This window comes from Pezoporus wallicus, unplaced genomic scaffold, assembly GCF_028554395.1.
Source record: "Pezoporus wallicus isolate ANWC-B61680 ecotype Strahan unplaced genomic scaffold, APGP_CSIRO_Pwel_v1 contig_6899, whole genome shotgun sequence".
Classification (NCBI taxonomy): Eukaryota; Metazoa; Chordata; class Aves; order Psittaciformes; family Psittacidae; genus Pezoporus; species Pezoporus wallicus.
Window position 1 is genome coordinate 1,956,342 of NW_026638613.1, and position 18,068 is coordinate 1,974,409.

An 18,068-nucleotide genomic window follows, 5' to 3' on the forward strand; every position below is an offset into this window, starting at 1 on the left:
AAAGTGTTTTTCTACTTTCACTTTCCCATCAAAATGATTACCTTTAAGCTGCCTATCATACCTGCATTGAGTATGTAGCTCAAAGCCAGTTATTAAAATCAGTCTTTGCATGAAATACATACACTTCATCTCATGGGGAAGAGAGACACAAGAAAGTAATTTTTCTTCAGGCTACAGCCAAGATGGAACTGGAACAGTCCATTAATTTTAAATACTTGCTCATGTATCGGCCCTTAGGAAGCCTGTACTCACTTGTTTTGATGTCAAAGTTCATTACTGCCACAGTTACTATGAAACAAGTATCTTACCTGTAATTTTCGAAACAGCACATTTTCCTGAAACTGTCTGCTGATGTTGGCTTATAAGAAAATTCCACACAAAGGGTTACAAAGGCACTAGCATGAGCTAAGAAAGCTGGTCTTTGAGAGTAAGCTGATCTTTCCAGTTCCTTCTAAATTATCACTTACAGATTGTGCCTCACTGAAGTTTCTTATTTGACTTGCATACATGAGCCTTTTTAAAGCTGTAGTGACTCCAGATACCTCCTCTATATGATGGAACTGGAGACTATTTTTTTCTTTTTTTTTTTTAAAGTTCAGATATTAGCTTTTGACTTCTCCAAAATTTTGCACTTTCTCTCTTCCACAAGAGCTAGATGTGCAGAGATATTAAAAGATCTTTGGCAGTTATCTCAAAAACAGTTGGCGATTTAAATTCTTCAGAAGACATGACAGTTTTCTGGCACAAAGTGTTACCTCAACAGAATGTTTCAAAGACCTATGATTTGGCTTTGCAGCTCTTTTCCCTTTAAATCCTTTAGCAAAGAATCCTTGCCCTCCTTTCTCCAAGTATCCCAACTAAAGAGGTTTTTAGATGATTTACTCTTAACTACATCACTTATTTGCTGCAGATTTTCAGCAGAGTATTTGAAGCATCGTGGAGTAACGCTGTACTTCACACTTATCAGTTCCATATCTTTTCCTTGTTTTCCTTCAGATATGAATATGCTGTGATGACAAGAGGCAGCCTGGCCTCCGTCTGAACTTCTCACTCCAATTCTGCTTTTGACATGCTTCAAAAAGGCAAAAGCCTGGGATTATTTTGCAAATCTGTAGCAAAATCTGTAAAACTTCCCTAACACTTGTATGCAGAGAGCTCTTAAACATTGCAAGTGATTCTGAATGAAAGGATTTATCTCTACCTCCACCGGTAGTGCTTGACTCTGGAGTGTTAGAAATATCCAGCAAGGACCCAATCGAAAGTGAATGTTCAGCTGACGGGCGTTTCCGAGGAGGGAATGGCGACACATCTGTTTCTCTGGTCAGCTGTGCAAGAGTCTCTTTCAAACGGCGCCTTTTGCGATTGCTGTTTGGAGTATTCAGAGAAAGTAGTGACACAGACTTCTTGAGACCAGGACTCTCTGACTGTAGTAAAAGAAAGTTTAGTGTTTTCACTCACTGTATCCAGCTCAGTTCAGTACAAAAGCAAGTGAATTGTAGAGATCAGCACATAACATAACTATTCTTAGGGAAGCCAAAGGAAAACAAGTGAAGCTATTTTCCTGCTTCCCAAAGGTTGAACTTGCTTTTAGTCAAACAAAATACTAGCATGGCTGTCAGTTAAAAATAAATAAATAAATAAAATCAAAATTAGTGTTCTATACATAAAATTCAGAATGGATTCTCTAGTACTTAAATACTGCTTTGAAACATTTGATCTCTGGCCCAACACATACCATTGTGTATGGCAGTTTTACCACCAGATACACGCTGCACGTTACATGAGAGTGCAACATACCTTTTCAAATAAATACATGGACTCTCCAGCTCTGGCATCCATTTGAATGCTTCCCCAGAACCACTAAAGGGAAAAAAAAAAACCAAACAAAAAACAAAACAAAAAACAAAAACACATTAAGAACACACTGCAGCACTTCACCCAAAGTACATAGTAAGGCAGAGTTTGCATACTAAATACACTATTTTCTAGAATAAGCACGTTTGCATCTCACACATGGAGTACCATACAGCAATATTCTTTCAAGAATTTGCCAGTACTAACCTCTTGCTTTACAACATAAAGGTTTTTTAAAGGTTCAAATGGAAGATCTTTTACTGTACTTTCTTCAACCACTAAGTGCGTACACCTTTCATCACCAACTGGTAAATAGTGTCCTCCTAGATAAAAAAGGCAAGTTAGCAAGACCAAATATTATTATTGTTAGAAATTATAGATCACTTGATAGTTCTGTGGCACCTGTCATTAACAAGAGAAGACTCAAAAAGAGATGAACTCTTCAGTAACCTGACCAGTTTTGGGGCTTACGTAACATCCCAGCTAGTACTAGCAGTGGGCAGCTTTTAGGAGATAAAATATAATTCATAGTAGTAAAGTACACATTGAAAAGTCAGAGTTCACGGCATTCAGGAAGCATTTAAATCTGTCTGGCAACAAATGCAATATTATTCTGGAAAGCTTTTCTTGTTTCTTGGAAGAGCAAGCCAGGAACACTCACCCTAGAGACATTCACAAGCTAGGACCTGTGCATGCCACAATCTCGTGAGGGAAGAGAATTAAAAAAAACAAAAAAAAAAAAAAAAGAAGGAAAAGAAGGCAAGCCCAGACAACTTTAATCTACTTCAAGCCTGTGAGGAAGCCTTGCTGTTACAAGCTTGCTCCATTCGCATGTCTATAGTGCTGTCACATGCAACTTAAAATTATCTCCAGACTTGTATTGCTAATTTGCTACATCATTACTGCCAATGCAATTATTAATATTGTAACACACTACTGGAAATTGGAACACTTCCAATCAAGTGTTCTGACAGTGATGATTCATATCAAAGTTGTAAACATTGTAGATGCTTTCTGTGAATTATGCAAACATGCATAACCACAAAACTGGTTACAAAAATTGCCGCAGAACATACGTACTATGTAGCAAGTTTTCCAGTATATCTTCAAGCATCCTATAATTACTTCTTTTTCAATTGTATAGTTTCAATCTGCCTAGGAAGTTTGAAATCTTCAACAGCTACCAGAACTTATTCATATACCAACATCTAAAAATCAATTTACAGCTCTTCATGTTCAAGAGACTTCATTAAAATATTCACAGTCTAGTATTTCAACTTCAGTGAAGTATTTATCAGCTATAAACCCCAATCTTTCCACAGGGCAATTTTCATAAACAATAACCTTGCATTTCTGTCATTTCTTCCATGTTAGCTTTCTCATCATCAGAGAATCCAAGGAAACTTAACATGCAATCCTGGAAGGGAGGAACCTTGAACTGATTTCTAAAGTCATCATCAGCTGCACAGAAATCACTGAAAGGAGAAAAAAATAAGTTAATAATAAAAAAATTAAAAAAACACACACAAAAAGGTCACTAAATCAGTGCTACATCACTACTTAAACAAAAGCTCACAACACCAAAGGTGAACAGGATGCAAGGTTAAGGCTGAAGGCAAATAAACACATACATTTCATTCCTTTTCTCCCACGCCTTATAAATCCACTCTGCCTTCACAATAGGAGTGCCAAGACTCACAGCAATCTACAAAACAGGAGAAGCACAAGTTGTATCAAGGGTTTCCATTTAAGTCTTTCCCATGCCAAGAAAAATTCATAACCTTGCTTTTATCTTAAGACAGATACTGCAAAAAGTGAAAATATTCCTTCAAGAATCATGTCCAACTAACTCCCAAGAGTTAGAATGTATTAATTCTTCAGTGACTAGGAAATCAGATCAATAGTTATTTTGACACTTACTCCAAAGTGCACCATTGTTAGTCTCACGTCCTTTACCACTGACAAAATCACAAAGGAAAACCTCTGCTCCAGTGGAAAATCGGATCTTTTTTCTGCTTTTGATACTTTGAATCAAGACACACATCCACACATCCCAGTCTCCTTTTACCAAAGCGAAGGCAACTATTCCGAAAGGAACTTCCATGACTGTTTGAGAAAGATAGTAAAATTTCCCTACCTTTTCCCTTTGAGTTGATAGAAAGAAGCGTTTGAACAGAGTTAGAAAGTAGGTCTTCCAATTGGAAGACTAGAAAGACTAGGAAAAAAGCAACAGCCTGCTAATAATTCAAACAAGGGAGAGTCAAGGGACACGGGCATTGGTATATCGTATTCCATAGTACAAAAACCTACACATTTGTATATACTTGTCAACTGGACATACACGTTCTGAAGTATTCCCTTTTTTTTTTGACAACACCAAAACTCACATGCATTTATACATAAAGGAAGATTTGAACACTTACACATAAGAAGTAACAAATAATGTTTACACAAAATGCACAGAAATTGAGTACTAAAGTTTTCTGCAAGTTACCTTAACCTTTATTGTTTGGGCAGTCAAAAAAAGCAAGTATATTGATAAAAAAACTTGTTCATTGATGAGCAAGTATTTGTCAATCAGTACTTAAGTACTTAAGCATTTTGGTTATTTACTATACTTGCATATTTCAAAATCATAGCATTGGCAGGTTTTATTATTATTATTCTCCAACAGAGACAAAAAACATGTCAAAGATCCACACCATGAGACTAAGAACTCACCATTACAAGTTCTTGTTGTTAGTACAGGAAAAAAAAACAGCAGTTTACCAGCTGAAATATAATTTAGACTTAGTCTACAAGAACCAAATTGTGGAATTTTCCAAAAAGTACAAGAGTACATACTCTGAATTTGTCTCCATGTGTTGAGTTCGCCACCAGATGTGTAACTTTTGAGCTTAAGTCCCTGCGAATAATTCCACCCATATGGTGAACCAAGGTCACCAGCTTAACCTGAAAAATAATGATGAAATAAGTTTTCAGTATATCTTTTGAAATGCACAGTGCAGAGTGAGAGCGATACAAAAACAGTTTACAAAGCAAGCTAACAGGTTACACTCAATGTCTTTGTACTTAAAACAACTTGGTTTAACTTTATAAACCTTTTTTTTAAAGAGTTAATACAGCCTTGCTGTGTAACTTGAGGAAGACTACTCAAGCCACCAGTACTCTCATAATGATCATACGTAATGCCATTACCCTCTCATACACAATAGACTCGAAGCATGTTTTCTTCATTGATTTAGTCAGCTCTCTGAACAGGCAATTGCCAGAATTTACAATGCAATTTGTCCAGTTTGAATTAAGCAGATCAAACCTAATTATCCCTAACAGGGTAAAGCTTTTGTTTTGTTTGGTTTGGTGTTTTTCTGTTGGTTTTGGTTGGTTGGTTTTGGCGTTGTTTGGGTTTTTCTTTCCAAATGAAGACATGGAATCATATAGTTGACTCCCAGGTGTCACCTGCATCACTGAAATGCAAAAGTAAAGTGCTTGAGTATCAAATCACTTCATACTTAGACATGTCAAAACTGAAGTCCCGATAGCACATGTCCTGGGTTCAGCAGTAGCAGTCATGTTTTTTTTTCCTTTGTGGTAGCTGGTGCAGTGCTGTGTTTTGACTTCCAGCCTGAGAACAGTGTTGGTGAAGTCGATGTTTTCAGTTGTTGCTAAGTGATGTTTACCCTGACCAAGGACTTTGTGAGGCTCATGCTCTGCCAGGGAGGAGGGGAAGCCGGGAGGAAGCAGAGCGGGGCGCCTGACCCAGGCTAGCCAGGGAGGTATTCCATACCACAGGACGTCATGGCCGGGGTGGGGGGTGACTGGGAGTTACCCGGAAGGACACGGGCTTCCGGGTGGAACTCGTTTTCTTGGCCGGTGGTATCGTATTCTCTTCCCTTGTTATTTTCCCTTATCATTGTTGTAGTTGGTAGTAGCGGTGGTGATTTGTGTACATTGGTTGCTGGACTGTTCTTGTCTCAACCCGTGGGAGTTGCACTTTTTTCGATCCTCCTCCCCGTTCCTCCGGGAGTGGGGAAGGGGAGAACCCCGGTGCGGGGGGGGGACACGGACCTCGACTGTTGTCAGCTCGGCACCACTCACTGGGAGTGAGTGAACAAGTTACCTGACTGGGTTTAAACCACGACAACACGATAGCATGGCAGCAAGACAGCATGTCTGCAAATGTTCTGAACTGGACTACAAAGCTTTACTTCACCACACTACTAACTGTACAAGTAGGAGGACACTGTTTGGTAAACATAATCATATATCTAAGGCCTCAATCCACAAATCTTTAAGCCCTACTGAATCAAAGCTGCTTAATATCACTCAAAAAGTGACCAAAAATAGCATGGACAAAATTATTCTGAAAAGGAAGCAGTTTCGTTCCCATCCTCCAATATCACTGCCTTTGGACATGCAAAAAAGCAAAACAGCAAATAATTCATCCCCACACACAAGCTCTAGTAATGGTTAAACCCCTGAGATTGAACAGAAGATTATTTTGAAAATAAACTTAACATAGTTTTACCAATCCAAAGGAAAAAAATTGTCTTACTAATTCATCTTTCTTTCTGAATCCTGTAAAGCACAGTACCAAGTTCAACATACTTGCGCAGTACAGTGGACGACAGGAAAAGGGTAAGGGCTGAAAATAAGAAGTAATCATATTAGTCAAAAGCATATTGCTTCCATTGAAGTTTTAATATTATCTTTAATATAGTACTGTTGTTCCTAGCATTAAGATGCATCAGACACTAGCCCGAGTCTATGTACAGACTTTTCTGGGTCTCTACCATGGCAGGGGCATCAGAACTAAAGGATCTTTAAGGTCCCTTCCAACCCAAACCATTTTATGATTCTATGATTCAGTTATACCTCAGCTCCAGACCTGACATCATTATGACAAAGTAACTACAGCATCCCCAACTTCTACAGGTAATACTCCATCCTTTTTTCCTCTCCTCAGATCATCCTCTTTACGTGACAACCTCTGGAAATATAAAGCATCTGCTGGAGCATCATTTGTATGCTGCATTTCATAATGGCACAATCCCAATTAGTGGGTCAATGACAACCACAACTACTGCAGCAGCTGTAGCCTTCCTACTGTCTTCCTTTGCTTTCTTGCTACATGCAATATTCTAACACAATATAAGAAGCTTGCTTTTCTTAAACTCTCTTGCTAAAAATATTTATGATTGATTGGCAGAGCAAAATAGACTCCATTTTGAACACTTAAGATTTAGAACTCACTGCACCAGAGAACTACTCAGCTGATGTCAAAAGAAACACATACCTCTCCTTTTTGTGCACAGTGCAGTACTACTGGAGGTCCAATGACACGACAATCTGCTTTGCAGAGGTTGTTGAAGATAGAATCTTGAAAGTCGGATACAACAAAGATAGACTCAAATTCTGGGGTATCAGAATCTCCAAGTTCTTCTATTGTGTCTGTCTTTATGTAGGGCACTTTAATTTCCTTGATGTATAGGGATGAAGGGAAAAACATTATTCAGACAAAATACTTACATTAGTATCAAAATTCAACTGGTTTTTATTTTGCATCATTAGAAAAAGGTATGTTTCAGATTTCAACAAATTTGCTCTTAGCTTTTGTGAAGGCTGAGATGCCTTGCTCTCTAGCATAAGAATAGGTATGAACTGCATCTAAACAGAAGTCTTAAAGCAATTCCTGCTTCTGAAGAATAAGAATTCTGGTTACTTTAGTAGTTTAGGTATCAGTTCAGTTCACACTGATAATACAGTACTGGAAATATTTACAGAAAGAGAAAAAATAAACTAAACACAAAGAGAAATTAAATTTCAGACTGTCAGAACAGCTTAAAGTTCTTCTGGATGCTACTAAAAAGTAGTATACAGCTTGCAACAGGAAGCACTATGCTGCTTAAGACCTAAAGGACAGAAGTCAATTTTGTTCATTGCTTGATATTTTTAAAGGGATCTAAAAAATTTGCCTGTTCCAATTTCAATCAATAGTTCCAAATTTTATTTTGTAGGCTTTTCACATTAAGAAATGGAAAACCACTTCTTACTCTTAAGTTTAAATGCAGCTTTCAATTGAAAGAGAAGTCAATTAACCAATTATGAAGTCAGATCATAGCAAAAACTTATGTGCTGACTGAATAAAAGCATGCAGTTGAATGTCTCCATCAAATCTTCTATTCCCTGTTAGATAACACTAATTAAGAGCTGCAGATATTACTTCCATATTCAAGAAAGTTTGTAAAAGAAGTGCCAATTTTGATGAGCTTTAAGTGACACCATCAGAAACATTAGCATGTAATATGACCATTATGCCCAATTAATATAGTGTGCACATTTCAGCCCCAGTGAAGTACAACATGCTGCATGCAATCATGTGTGCTTAATTGCATGACATACCATATGAATAATACTTTTTATTAGTTTTTCTTCTGCTTTACCAGGACTAGTTTTCTTTATCTTTATAACTGGTACTTCCATTATCTTAATGGTCTGTGGAAGAGGAGAACTTTAGTACAGAACCAGACTGGTAACCAGAAGTCTAAAAGCATACCACCTCATATCAGATGATATGTTATCTTTTTATCTTAGACCCACATACCTCCAAGGCTTTCAGAAGCTCTTCACACTTCCCTGCTTCCTGAACCAAAACCACTCTTGTTTCTATTTGAGGCATTTCTTCTGTTTATAGAGACACAAAGGTAATATTCATATTTTAATACAAAAATACATGTTCAGTCTAAAGCAAGCAGCAATATATAAAAAATAAAGGCAGACTACATCCCTCCAAGATACCTTGTTTATCAGGAACAAGTCTGAAATTAAATGTTAGCTCAAGAAGTCTTTAATTAAGGCATACCTAACTGACCACAGAGATGAAACTTTCTAGCATATGGTGAAATGAGATTCTGGAACTTATGATGATTATGGCTTGACTTGGCAAACGAGGATTTGGGAAGGGCTTTACCCACGCTTTTTCAAGTGTGAGTAAACCCTTCAGGCCTGCGCAGCGGATTTTTTAGGTGAGGCAGTGTGCACAGAACTGGCCCCACACTTTACACCTAAGGTTTATCTGCCAGGGCCTAGCTAGCTTGGACGGTGACTGAAAGAGTCTGCAACTTATAACCAGTTACTTACAGTCAAAGCAAGAACATGCAAGAAGAGTTAGTGAAAGCAACAAAACAAACAAAAAAAAGTTAAAAAGAAAAACTGACTTAATGCTTCTAGCAGAATTAGATTCCAAGACTTGATGGAAAATAGACAGCTGGTATCTTTTTTAATTTCTGTGTTCCTGTCTGACAAGGTTCATTACTTCCTAGTAATTGCTCAGTTTCACCATGGAATATCAGAACTGAAGTTAGGTATCTTGTTCTTTTTCTCCATGTATTAATAAGTTTAGGAGAAGTGGACAAGTGTTGCCTCCATGTCATTTGCACCATAAAACTGCCACTGGATTTTGGTTACTGCATTGAAGGAAAAAGAAATGGTTTTGTTGGGTCTTAATTTGAAGATTTGCTCTAGAATGAACTTCAAGCTTAAGACTATTCGCCTCTCTAAGGTCTACCTGCACACAATACAGCAGTAGTTTCCAAACACTCAAAATATCACCTGCAATTACTCATTCCACAGAAGCATCAAATGGAACTAACAGCTTTCTATACATCAGCCAGAAGACCCATTTGATTTCATGGCTGTAACCCCAAAATTCTTATAACAAGATAGTGACAAATTAAGACAGTCCATACGTTAGTGAAAGGATACCAAACCAACACCATTTTGGCTACCCTACATTTAAGTCTAGAATTCAGCAAAGCACTTTCGGTTTTTCAAAACCACTACATATCTACAAAGTAATCAGTCATTGAAAAAACATAATAGTTTTAAAATAACCTTCTCCCATTACCTTCAACATTCAAAACAGATCCAAGAGATACATTCTCTTTTGAGCTTTCTCCAATTTTTGAATCAAGAACAGAAGAATCAGACAAGAGGCTCCTCCCAGTTTCAGACACAAGTATACTGTTGTCAGCCATGATTATGTCTTGCTTCTTTCTTCAACAGCTAGAAGACAGATAGACGTGCTAAGCTAAGTTACAGTTGCAAAAATCACAATAAGAGTTCTAGGACTAAAGCAGTGAGAAGTAATGTCAAACTTCTGAAAATAAAACATGTAGATGCTTATTAAACTCCCACTCACACTGATAGGGTAGTTCTGACAGAGTATTAGGAGTCATGCAGTTTTTAATAGAAAGGACTGACAACAAACCTGTTACAAAAATGATTCTGAACAGGCTGCTTACCACAGAAATAATTTATTTGCACAGAAAGCTGCAGAGGGTACTTCAACTTTGAGCAGCAGGGAAGCACTAACTCTAGTGTTCATTTTTAAAAAGTTTTATCACAAACACCAAGAAACTAAAAGCACTTATTTGCTTCACTGATAAAATATTATTACATCTGAGACCAAGATTAGCATTGAAGTGAAACATTAGCAGAATGCTAATTAGCAGGGTACACAAAACATCTTGCCATTTTTACTTTTCCCCTCCCCCCAGGTGTACTGGTTACATAAAAATGACCAGCCAGGGAGTAGAACCAGCAGCATTTAATAACAGAATCATAGAATGCTTTGGGATGGAAGAGACCTTAAAGACCATCTAGTCCTCTGCTACGGGCAGGGACACCTTCCACTAGGCCAGATTGCTCAAAGCCCCATGCAACCTGACCTTGAACACTTCCAGGGATTGGGTAGCCACAGCTTTGCTGGGTAAACAGTGCAAGTGTCTCACCACCCTCACTGTAAAGAGCTTCAAACACCTAATGTAAGCCTACCCTCTTTCAGGTTAAAGCCATTACCCCTTGTCCTATCACTACTTGCTCTTACATATTTTTTCTACTCAAAGGGAAGTTACTTTTCAGAAAAAGCACAAGTCTTCAAAATTCATAAGCATATATATATATATATATATGCATACCTGTCTGTACGATCTGGTCTATTGTCCTACACTAACTGTAATACAACAGAAGTAGCCATACATCATCATATAAAGAGGCCTTCTGTCTTTCCACAGGTAGAATATATCTGTGCTCTCCTTGCTCAAATGAACATAGTGGAAAGGCAGAATTCTTACTACTCTCATACCCAAATCTTGTACCAGAAAGTTTGTTCTAAAGCACCTGCCCACCATAAAGCACATTCTTTTGTGCACAAAACAAGAAACATACACTTCCTGTGACTCATCACTCACACAGATTTAAATATTTGCACAGAATTTATCTAGACTAGCCACTGTTTCTCAACTGCTGTAGTATAATAACCCTCTATCACTTTAACTGAAGTTGTTCTCCTCCTGACCGCAAGACTCTGCAGCCACTTAAATAACATATTGAAGCATTGTCTGAAAGACATGACACAGTAAAACCCGTAGAGAACAGCACATACTATTTTTCAAGTTGTGCAATGCTTGTCCATTTACATAGCAAAGTAAAAATCAGAAGAAAAAAAAAAAAAACATGGATGCTTTGGCACAACAGCAATGTAGAAAAGGGCTTATCTTCTAGAGTTCAGGAGATCATGTTTGAGACTCTTGGTCAGGCTTCCTATCTTCACAGTACATCAGGTAAGTTCCTAACTAGTGATGACCAATAAGTCAACACTACAAATCTATCATCATTCTAGGCATATTCAGTTATCAATATTGCCACCCTAGTTACAATTTTAATGTCATGCACAGCTATGCAGGCTCCATAGAATTAAGTTTCTCAGCAGTAAGTCCCAGTCACCCAGCTAGCTTATAGCAAAATTGCTTGAGACCTAGCAAGAGGACAACATAACTTTAACCGGAAAGTCTTCCTGGATCACCTGTCCAGAAGGTTATAAAGATATAATGGTATACCATTACCTCTTCTTTGGTAGTGAGGGTGGAGGGAAGCATAATCTTGGAAGACTCAAACCATATTGTTAATAATGATTACCACACAGGCAGTTACATGTAAAATCGGGGAAAATTAAAAAAAAAAAAAAAAAAAAAAAAAAGCACATCACACAAAATAAATCCCACATACTATTAAGGACACCATTAAATTTAAATCCTAGAGATTACTTTTTAAAAGTCTGAGACATCAATATAATTCCTGTCATGCTGCTGTTGTCATACCTAATAGCACATACATGAACTTACAGAGCACTTCCTAGTGTATCTGGGAGAAGCCCATACTGCAGGCTGGACATTCATTTTCTTTCTAGCTTTTCCAAATTATTTATTCATTTATGAGATCCCACTCTGGCTGTTTTTTTTAAAAACATTCCCTGTTTTAATGGTCACGTGTTGATAGCTTAGTATTAGCCACTAGACTTAGACACTGAACGTGCCAACACAGAGAAGATGTGGACATAACAGTTTCCCCTCACACAGAAAAGAACCAAAGCCAAACCGCCATTATTACAGCATTCAAGCAGATCTGAATGCCCTTACAGCATTACACTTAAAAATGACCTCCCAGCAGCTTGTGGAAATGTAGGGATTTCAACGCGAGGAGAACACATGTAAAAGCTTCCCATGCTGCCCATTCCTTCCGGAGGAACCATCCAAGAGGGTGATCAGGCAGCACTGCGAGGAGGTGGACGTGATACCACCAAGTGCTCTCATCTCAGGAGCTAGCAGGTGCCCGCGGGCCAGGGCCTCCGCTCTGCCCAGAAAAGATCACAGCGACCTCCGCAGGGTTCGGAGCGGCGCTGCCCCGTGGCCCCCGTTCTCACGGGTGCCCCAGGCACAGCCCCAGGCCTACCTTGGCCGCCGCACCTTCCCCAGCGCAACCGCACCCTCCGCTATCCTCCACGAGCTCGGCCACCCAGCTCCGCGTCCCTACGCCACACCCGCCCGATACCGCCGCCACCGCCAGGCCCCACTGTCCCCTCACCGCCAATACCGATAACCGCAAAAACAACCACCGCCATGAGCCACCGCCACCAACAATTCAAAAAGCGAACCGCCGCACTAAGTGCGCCACGCATTGGCTGCCAGTCCCACCGCCCCTCTGTACGTCACCACCTCATTCGCCATCTCTCCGAGTTGTCCCGCCTCCTCCCCTCCTTTTTTGGACAGAGCTTCTGTCCTTCCCTCTCGGATTGGGTGCTATTCTTGCCACTCATGCCTGAGAGGTCTCCCATTGGCGGTGGGAAGTTTCCTGGCAGACTACCGGGCCTTGTTGACAGCAGGTTGTTGAATGGGCGAGGGATGTTTTATGCTGATTGGCTGTCGGGGGGTTTCGAACGCTTCCAACGACCGCGGCGGAGAGGCCCGGATGGGGCGGTAGCGGGCAGTAGTGTCCGCTGCCGATCCGAGGCGCTGCCGGGTGATGTCACTCTGTGGCCGCATGGAGATAGAGGTTAGCAGCCTGCAGCGTGTGCAGGAGCGCTCGTGCCGCGGCCCGGCCCGGCTCCCTTTAGCCTGCCGCGCCTCCCCGTCGCAGCTCCCCTCACCGTGTCCTGCCCCAGCTGTCATGTCGTGTGCTCTTCCGGAGAGCACAGCGCATCCAGCTGCCCTTCACCCACCTATTGACGTTATGCAAAAGAAGGACAAACAGTTACTGTGCCTGTTATGAAATATATTAATGCTTTTAATAAGTGCTGCCTTGCCGAAGGTATTAGCGTGCATATATTACGCTGAGTTTCACAATAATCATAGGAAACGAGGGAAGAGAGCTGACAGGAGAAAATAACAGGTCAAGGTGAAACTTAACCAGCTGACTCAAGATCACCAACCACAAAACAGGTTAATTATAGCAAATTCTTTACCATCCTTTTTAATTTTCTCTAATACTAAAACCTACCAATCTGGAAAGGAATTCTTTCATAGGGGCTCAAGCATCTCTGAAACCTGATTTAGCATTACATTTCACTGGCTCAATGTAAAAAGAATGAGATATATTTTCTATTTCTACAATTTTCTATCTTATGCTAAATTATATGCCAAATTGAGTTCTTAGATCATACTAATTTTGATACCATATCCTAATACTTATATATAACTTAGGATATATAACTATATCCTAAAATACAGGGCTTTATTAGTTCAGGCATTTTCATGACTGATGCAGCAGCTGTGAGAATCAAATGACTTTATGATTTGGAAGAAAAAACAGGAAAAAAACAGAAGTTGACAATAGGTGCTGTTTATGTGAATAAAGATTTGCTGGTGAGGTACTATTAGAATCATAGAATCGTAGAATAGTTCAGGTTGGAAAGGACGTCAAGATTATCTAGTTCCAACCCCCCTGACATGGGCAGGGACACTTCACACTAAACCATGTCACCCAAGGCTCTGTCCAGCTTGGCTTTGAACACCGCCAGGGATGGAGCATTCACAGCTTCCGTGGGCAACCCATTCCAGTGCCTCACCACCCTAACAGGAAAGAACTTCTTCCTTATATCCCATCTAAACTTCCCCTGTTTAAGTTTTAACCCATTACCCCTTGTCCTGTCACTACAGTCCCTAATGAAGAGTCCATCCCCAGCATCCCTATAGGCCCCCTTCAGATACTGGAAGGCTGCTATGCAGTCTCCATGCAGCCTTCTCTTCTCCAGGCTGAACAGCCCCAACTTTCTCAGCCTGTCTTCATACGGGAGGTGCTCCAGTCCACTGATCATCCTCATAGCCCTCCTCTGGACTTGTTCCAACAATTCCATGTCTTTTTTATGTTGAGGACACCAGAACTGCACACAATACTCCAGGTGAGGTCTCACGAGAGCAGAGTAGAGGGGCAGGATCACCTCCTTCGACCTGCTGGTCACACTCCTTTTCATGCAGCCCAGGATACGGTTGGCTTTCTGGGCTGTGAGCACACACTGAAGGCGGCTCATGTTAAGTTTCTCATCAACCAACACCCCCAAGTTCTTTTCCACAGGACTGTTATACTGAGGATAATATTATCCTCAGGATCCTATTAGGACTATTTTCCTGAGGAAAGTATTTCAAAATAACAGCTTGGGAAACAAGGAGGTCAGTTCAGTTTTGACACTTGAGGCAGCCAATTTTTACACAGTCCCACAATTATGTTATTTCATATAGAGAATTGCAACAATGACCTACAGTCAAAATACAGCCTAACCCAAGGTCCTACTGTCACTCTGAAGTACCGGTTTGGGCCAGGATTTTGCGATGCCAGGCCATGCTAACCTGCACTGGCTTTCCCCCTGTTCTTTCTTCACACTGTTACAAAGTCCTTTTCAGCGAGGTCTTAGGTTTCCTTCATGCCCTGAACCAGCGATCAAGTTTCTCCTGGTTTTGGAACAAGTTCTGCAGTCTTGGAGTCAATGTTGTTTCTGCAATATAGCTTCTGGAAAAGCTATTGGTGCTTGCACATTAATTTCCGCTTACTCTCTACATCCTCAAAAAAGCCACATAAAATGTTGTGCCTGCAAAGATAGGAGAAGTATGTTTACTGGAGGTGAGGATTAACAGCTGATATATGCATCATTTCTCAGTTAAAGTTTTAAAAGAATATAGGGATACCTAAACGTTCATTATATAAATACAGGTTCACTATGTATATGAAGAGTGACTTGGACATTAACAATTTCTTAAATACACTTGAAAATTAGAATTACAATCTCATAAAGCAACTAGGGTGTTTTCATGAACCATTGTAAGCTATCCCTCCTGGGACTGACAGAACTTAGACAAACTTTCAGTAGTAATCACTTAAGAAAAGTGAGTAAGATTTTTTTAAATCAGGTGCATTTATCATAGAATCATAGAATAGTTTGGGCTGGAAGGGACCTTAAAGCTCATCTGGTTCCACCTCCCCCCCGCAACAGGCAGGGACACCTTCCACTAGACCAGATTGCTCAAAGCCCCATCCAGCCTGGCCTTGAACACTGCCAGGGATGGGGCAGCCACATCTTCTCTGGGCAACCTGTGCCAGTGTCTCAGCACTCTCACAGGGAAAATCTTTTTTATTGTGTTTAAACTAAATCTCCCCTCTGTCAGTTTAAAGCCATTTATTCTCACTAGAGTTTAGATTAAGAGTGATGATGAAAATAATTACTATTATTTGTATGTCTGATGTTTAAAAATCAAAGTGCTTTTTTAAAAGAAGGCTCTGAAATGGAGAAACCTATTGGCTTTTTTTGTGTGTAAAATGTAACGTGCAGTTGAAACTCACTGTTCCTTCCAATTACCTAGACATCAGTAATCCAGGAATATAACATTCATTTACAGTTAGTTTCCTCTCCCACAGGGAGAAAGTTCCAGGAGATTCAATCATTATATGAATCCCAGCACATCCACTTTGTGGGAGCAGGTATTTCACACTTTGTGGAAGATAGACAATGAGGCCACATCAAAAGAGCTGATGGAACCTGGAGAGGCCTGAAGGAGACCTCATTGCCCTGCATTGTCTCTGGAAGGTGGCTGTCCAGCAACTACTCAGTGGCTTCAGACTGTGAGTTTATGTAGATAAATTGCTTGTCCCCTTGATAGCTTGCATTTTGGGGTTTAATTTATTTTTCGCAGATCAACAGTTTTATTTTTTCAACTGACTTCTTTGTAAGTGCCTAGGAAGCAAAACCAAACCAAACCAAACCACCCCACACACACACAAAAAGCCCACCTCAAAACAGATTCCTCAAAGACATACTGATTCAGTTTAGCCAGAGCAACAGCTTTCAAAATTTGAGCAAGGGGGAATATCAAGCATGGGGGTTAGTAGAAGCATGAGAAACCCCAGAAAAATTCCATTCAGCCTTTTTATGTCTGTTTCAAGGAGATAAGTAGATGAGAGAGGAGTTGGACAAGCCCCAGTTTTGCTGGAGCTTTGGGAGCAATGATTTTGATGGAAGAGACAGGTACAAATTATTACACTCAGGGATCCTGGGTGTGGACTTGGGAAAGCAAAGTAATGGGAGTTTGCTAAGCAAAGGGTGCAGGGGAGCAGGATGCAAGGTAACACAGAACATGGGAGCACAAAATGACACAGAAATGGGAGATTCGGTATAAAAAGCTGGAGGCCTCAGTAATCTCATAGTGTGGCTTTCTTGACAATTCTTGTTTCCAAGCTGCCCTTTCACAATCATAGTCTGCCCAAAACTGACTGAAAATTACAGAAACTCCATCTGCTGTCGTTATGAAAACAGGGTAAAGATGCATGAGTCTTATTTCCTCACAAATTCCAGAAACTTGCTACTGTGACCTTTAGAATCAGTGAGGTTTTATTTCAGTTCTGGTAAAGCTGGCTTAAAAGCTGACCTTTTACTTCTTAGAAACATATTTTTCTTTTATTACCTTTTCATATCAGTTTTTAAAGGAAACTTGTCCTTTCTAGAACACTATTTACATTTCTATGTGACTTTTTAGTATAATGAGTTCACTTTTAAAAGCAATGTTATTGTTAAAGTCATATCGTTCATTCTTTTTTCCACATTAGGTTCATAATGCATGTGAACCTGGCTATTTAAATATTTTATTTTGTTGAAGATGGGACCGTGACTAAGCATTAAGTAGTCCTTTGTGTCAAGGCTGAACTCTATAGTGCTTTTATTTCCTGTATGTTGGTGATGAGAAAGACCTATTTAGAAAATTTATGTACAAGAAATATTCCCATGTTAAACCAAAATCTGTTACTGACCAGGGTAGAAAAATAAAAAATAAATTCCCAGTCCAGAATAAAGTTACAAAAATCTCCTTTTTGGAATTGTTTTGTGATGTGTGAAATGGGGAACTATTCCTTCAGCTAAAATAAGTGTGTCCCTAGAAACACTGGATCTGGAATTCCCCAGGGTTGACTTGATCCTTTTTACAGCCTTCATCCCACATTCACAGCCTCTGGGCTCTGCAGAAGGGCAAACTTTGCCCGGACACTGATATTCCCATTCTCTGTGGGTGAGGAGTTGCAACTGGACATCTTCTGGTGTTACAACCCCTGAATATGGGAACTGGTGGGGATTTTGCTCATGGACCAAGCTCGTTGCAGTCCGATGTGCCACGCAGAACCACACTGAGATGCTTAGGTCGAAAGTGGGCAACAGGACCCAGGGCCTGCGTGAGGGAGGGGCAGAGTGGGACACTCCGGGTTTGGGTGGCCATTGATGGCCCAGCGCACGCTGCAGGAGCCCACTCAGCCCACGGCCGCGGCAGGGCAGCCTCGTGTGGACCGGCGGGGAGACGCCAGCCCGGCGACGCCAGGCCCAGGCCCAGACCCTTCCCCCGGGC

The 18,068-nt window shown here is 40.3% G+C and overlaps 1 protein-coding gene across 2 annotated transcripts in view; it reads right to left on the bottom strand.

Moving 5' to 3' along the window:
• The window catches only part of ECT2 (epithelial cell transforming 2), a 32,284-nt gene extending 19,403 nt beyond the window's left edge, over window positions 1-12,881 (bottom strand). The window contains exons 1-12 of one of the 2 annotated variants that reach the window (XM_057411545.1): window positions 12,778-12,881; window positions 9,761-9,918; window positions 8,459-8,538; window positions 8,257-8,349; window positions 7,151-7,333; window positions 6,410-6,499; window positions 4,699-4,806; window positions 3,486-3,559; window positions 3,199-3,329; window positions 2,062-2,177; window positions 1,798-1,860; window positions 1,202-1,424 (exon numbers count right to left, since the gene is read on the bottom strand). In XM_057411545.1, coding sequence (XP_057267528.1) covers window positions 1,202-1,424; window positions 1,798-1,860; window positions 2,062-2,177; window positions 3,199-3,329; window positions 3,486-3,559; window positions 4,699-4,806; window positions 6,410-6,499; window positions 7,151-7,333; window positions 8,257-8,349; window positions 8,459-8,538; window positions 9,761-9,890 — 1,291 coding nt within the window. In that variant the 5' untranslated portion in view covers window positions 9,891-9,918; window positions 12,778-12,881. The remainder of the gene's footprint in view (window positions 1-1,201; window positions 1,425-1,797; window positions 1,861-2,061; window positions 2,178-3,198; window positions 3,330-3,485; window positions 3,560-4,698; window positions 4,807-6,409; window positions 6,500-7,150; window positions 7,334-8,256; window positions 8,350-8,458; window positions 8,539-9,760; window positions 9,919-12,777) is intronic. The other variant, XM_057411546.1, reaches the window with a different exon arrangement.
• Between the last annotated feature and the right edge of the window lie 5,187 nt (window positions 12,882-18,068).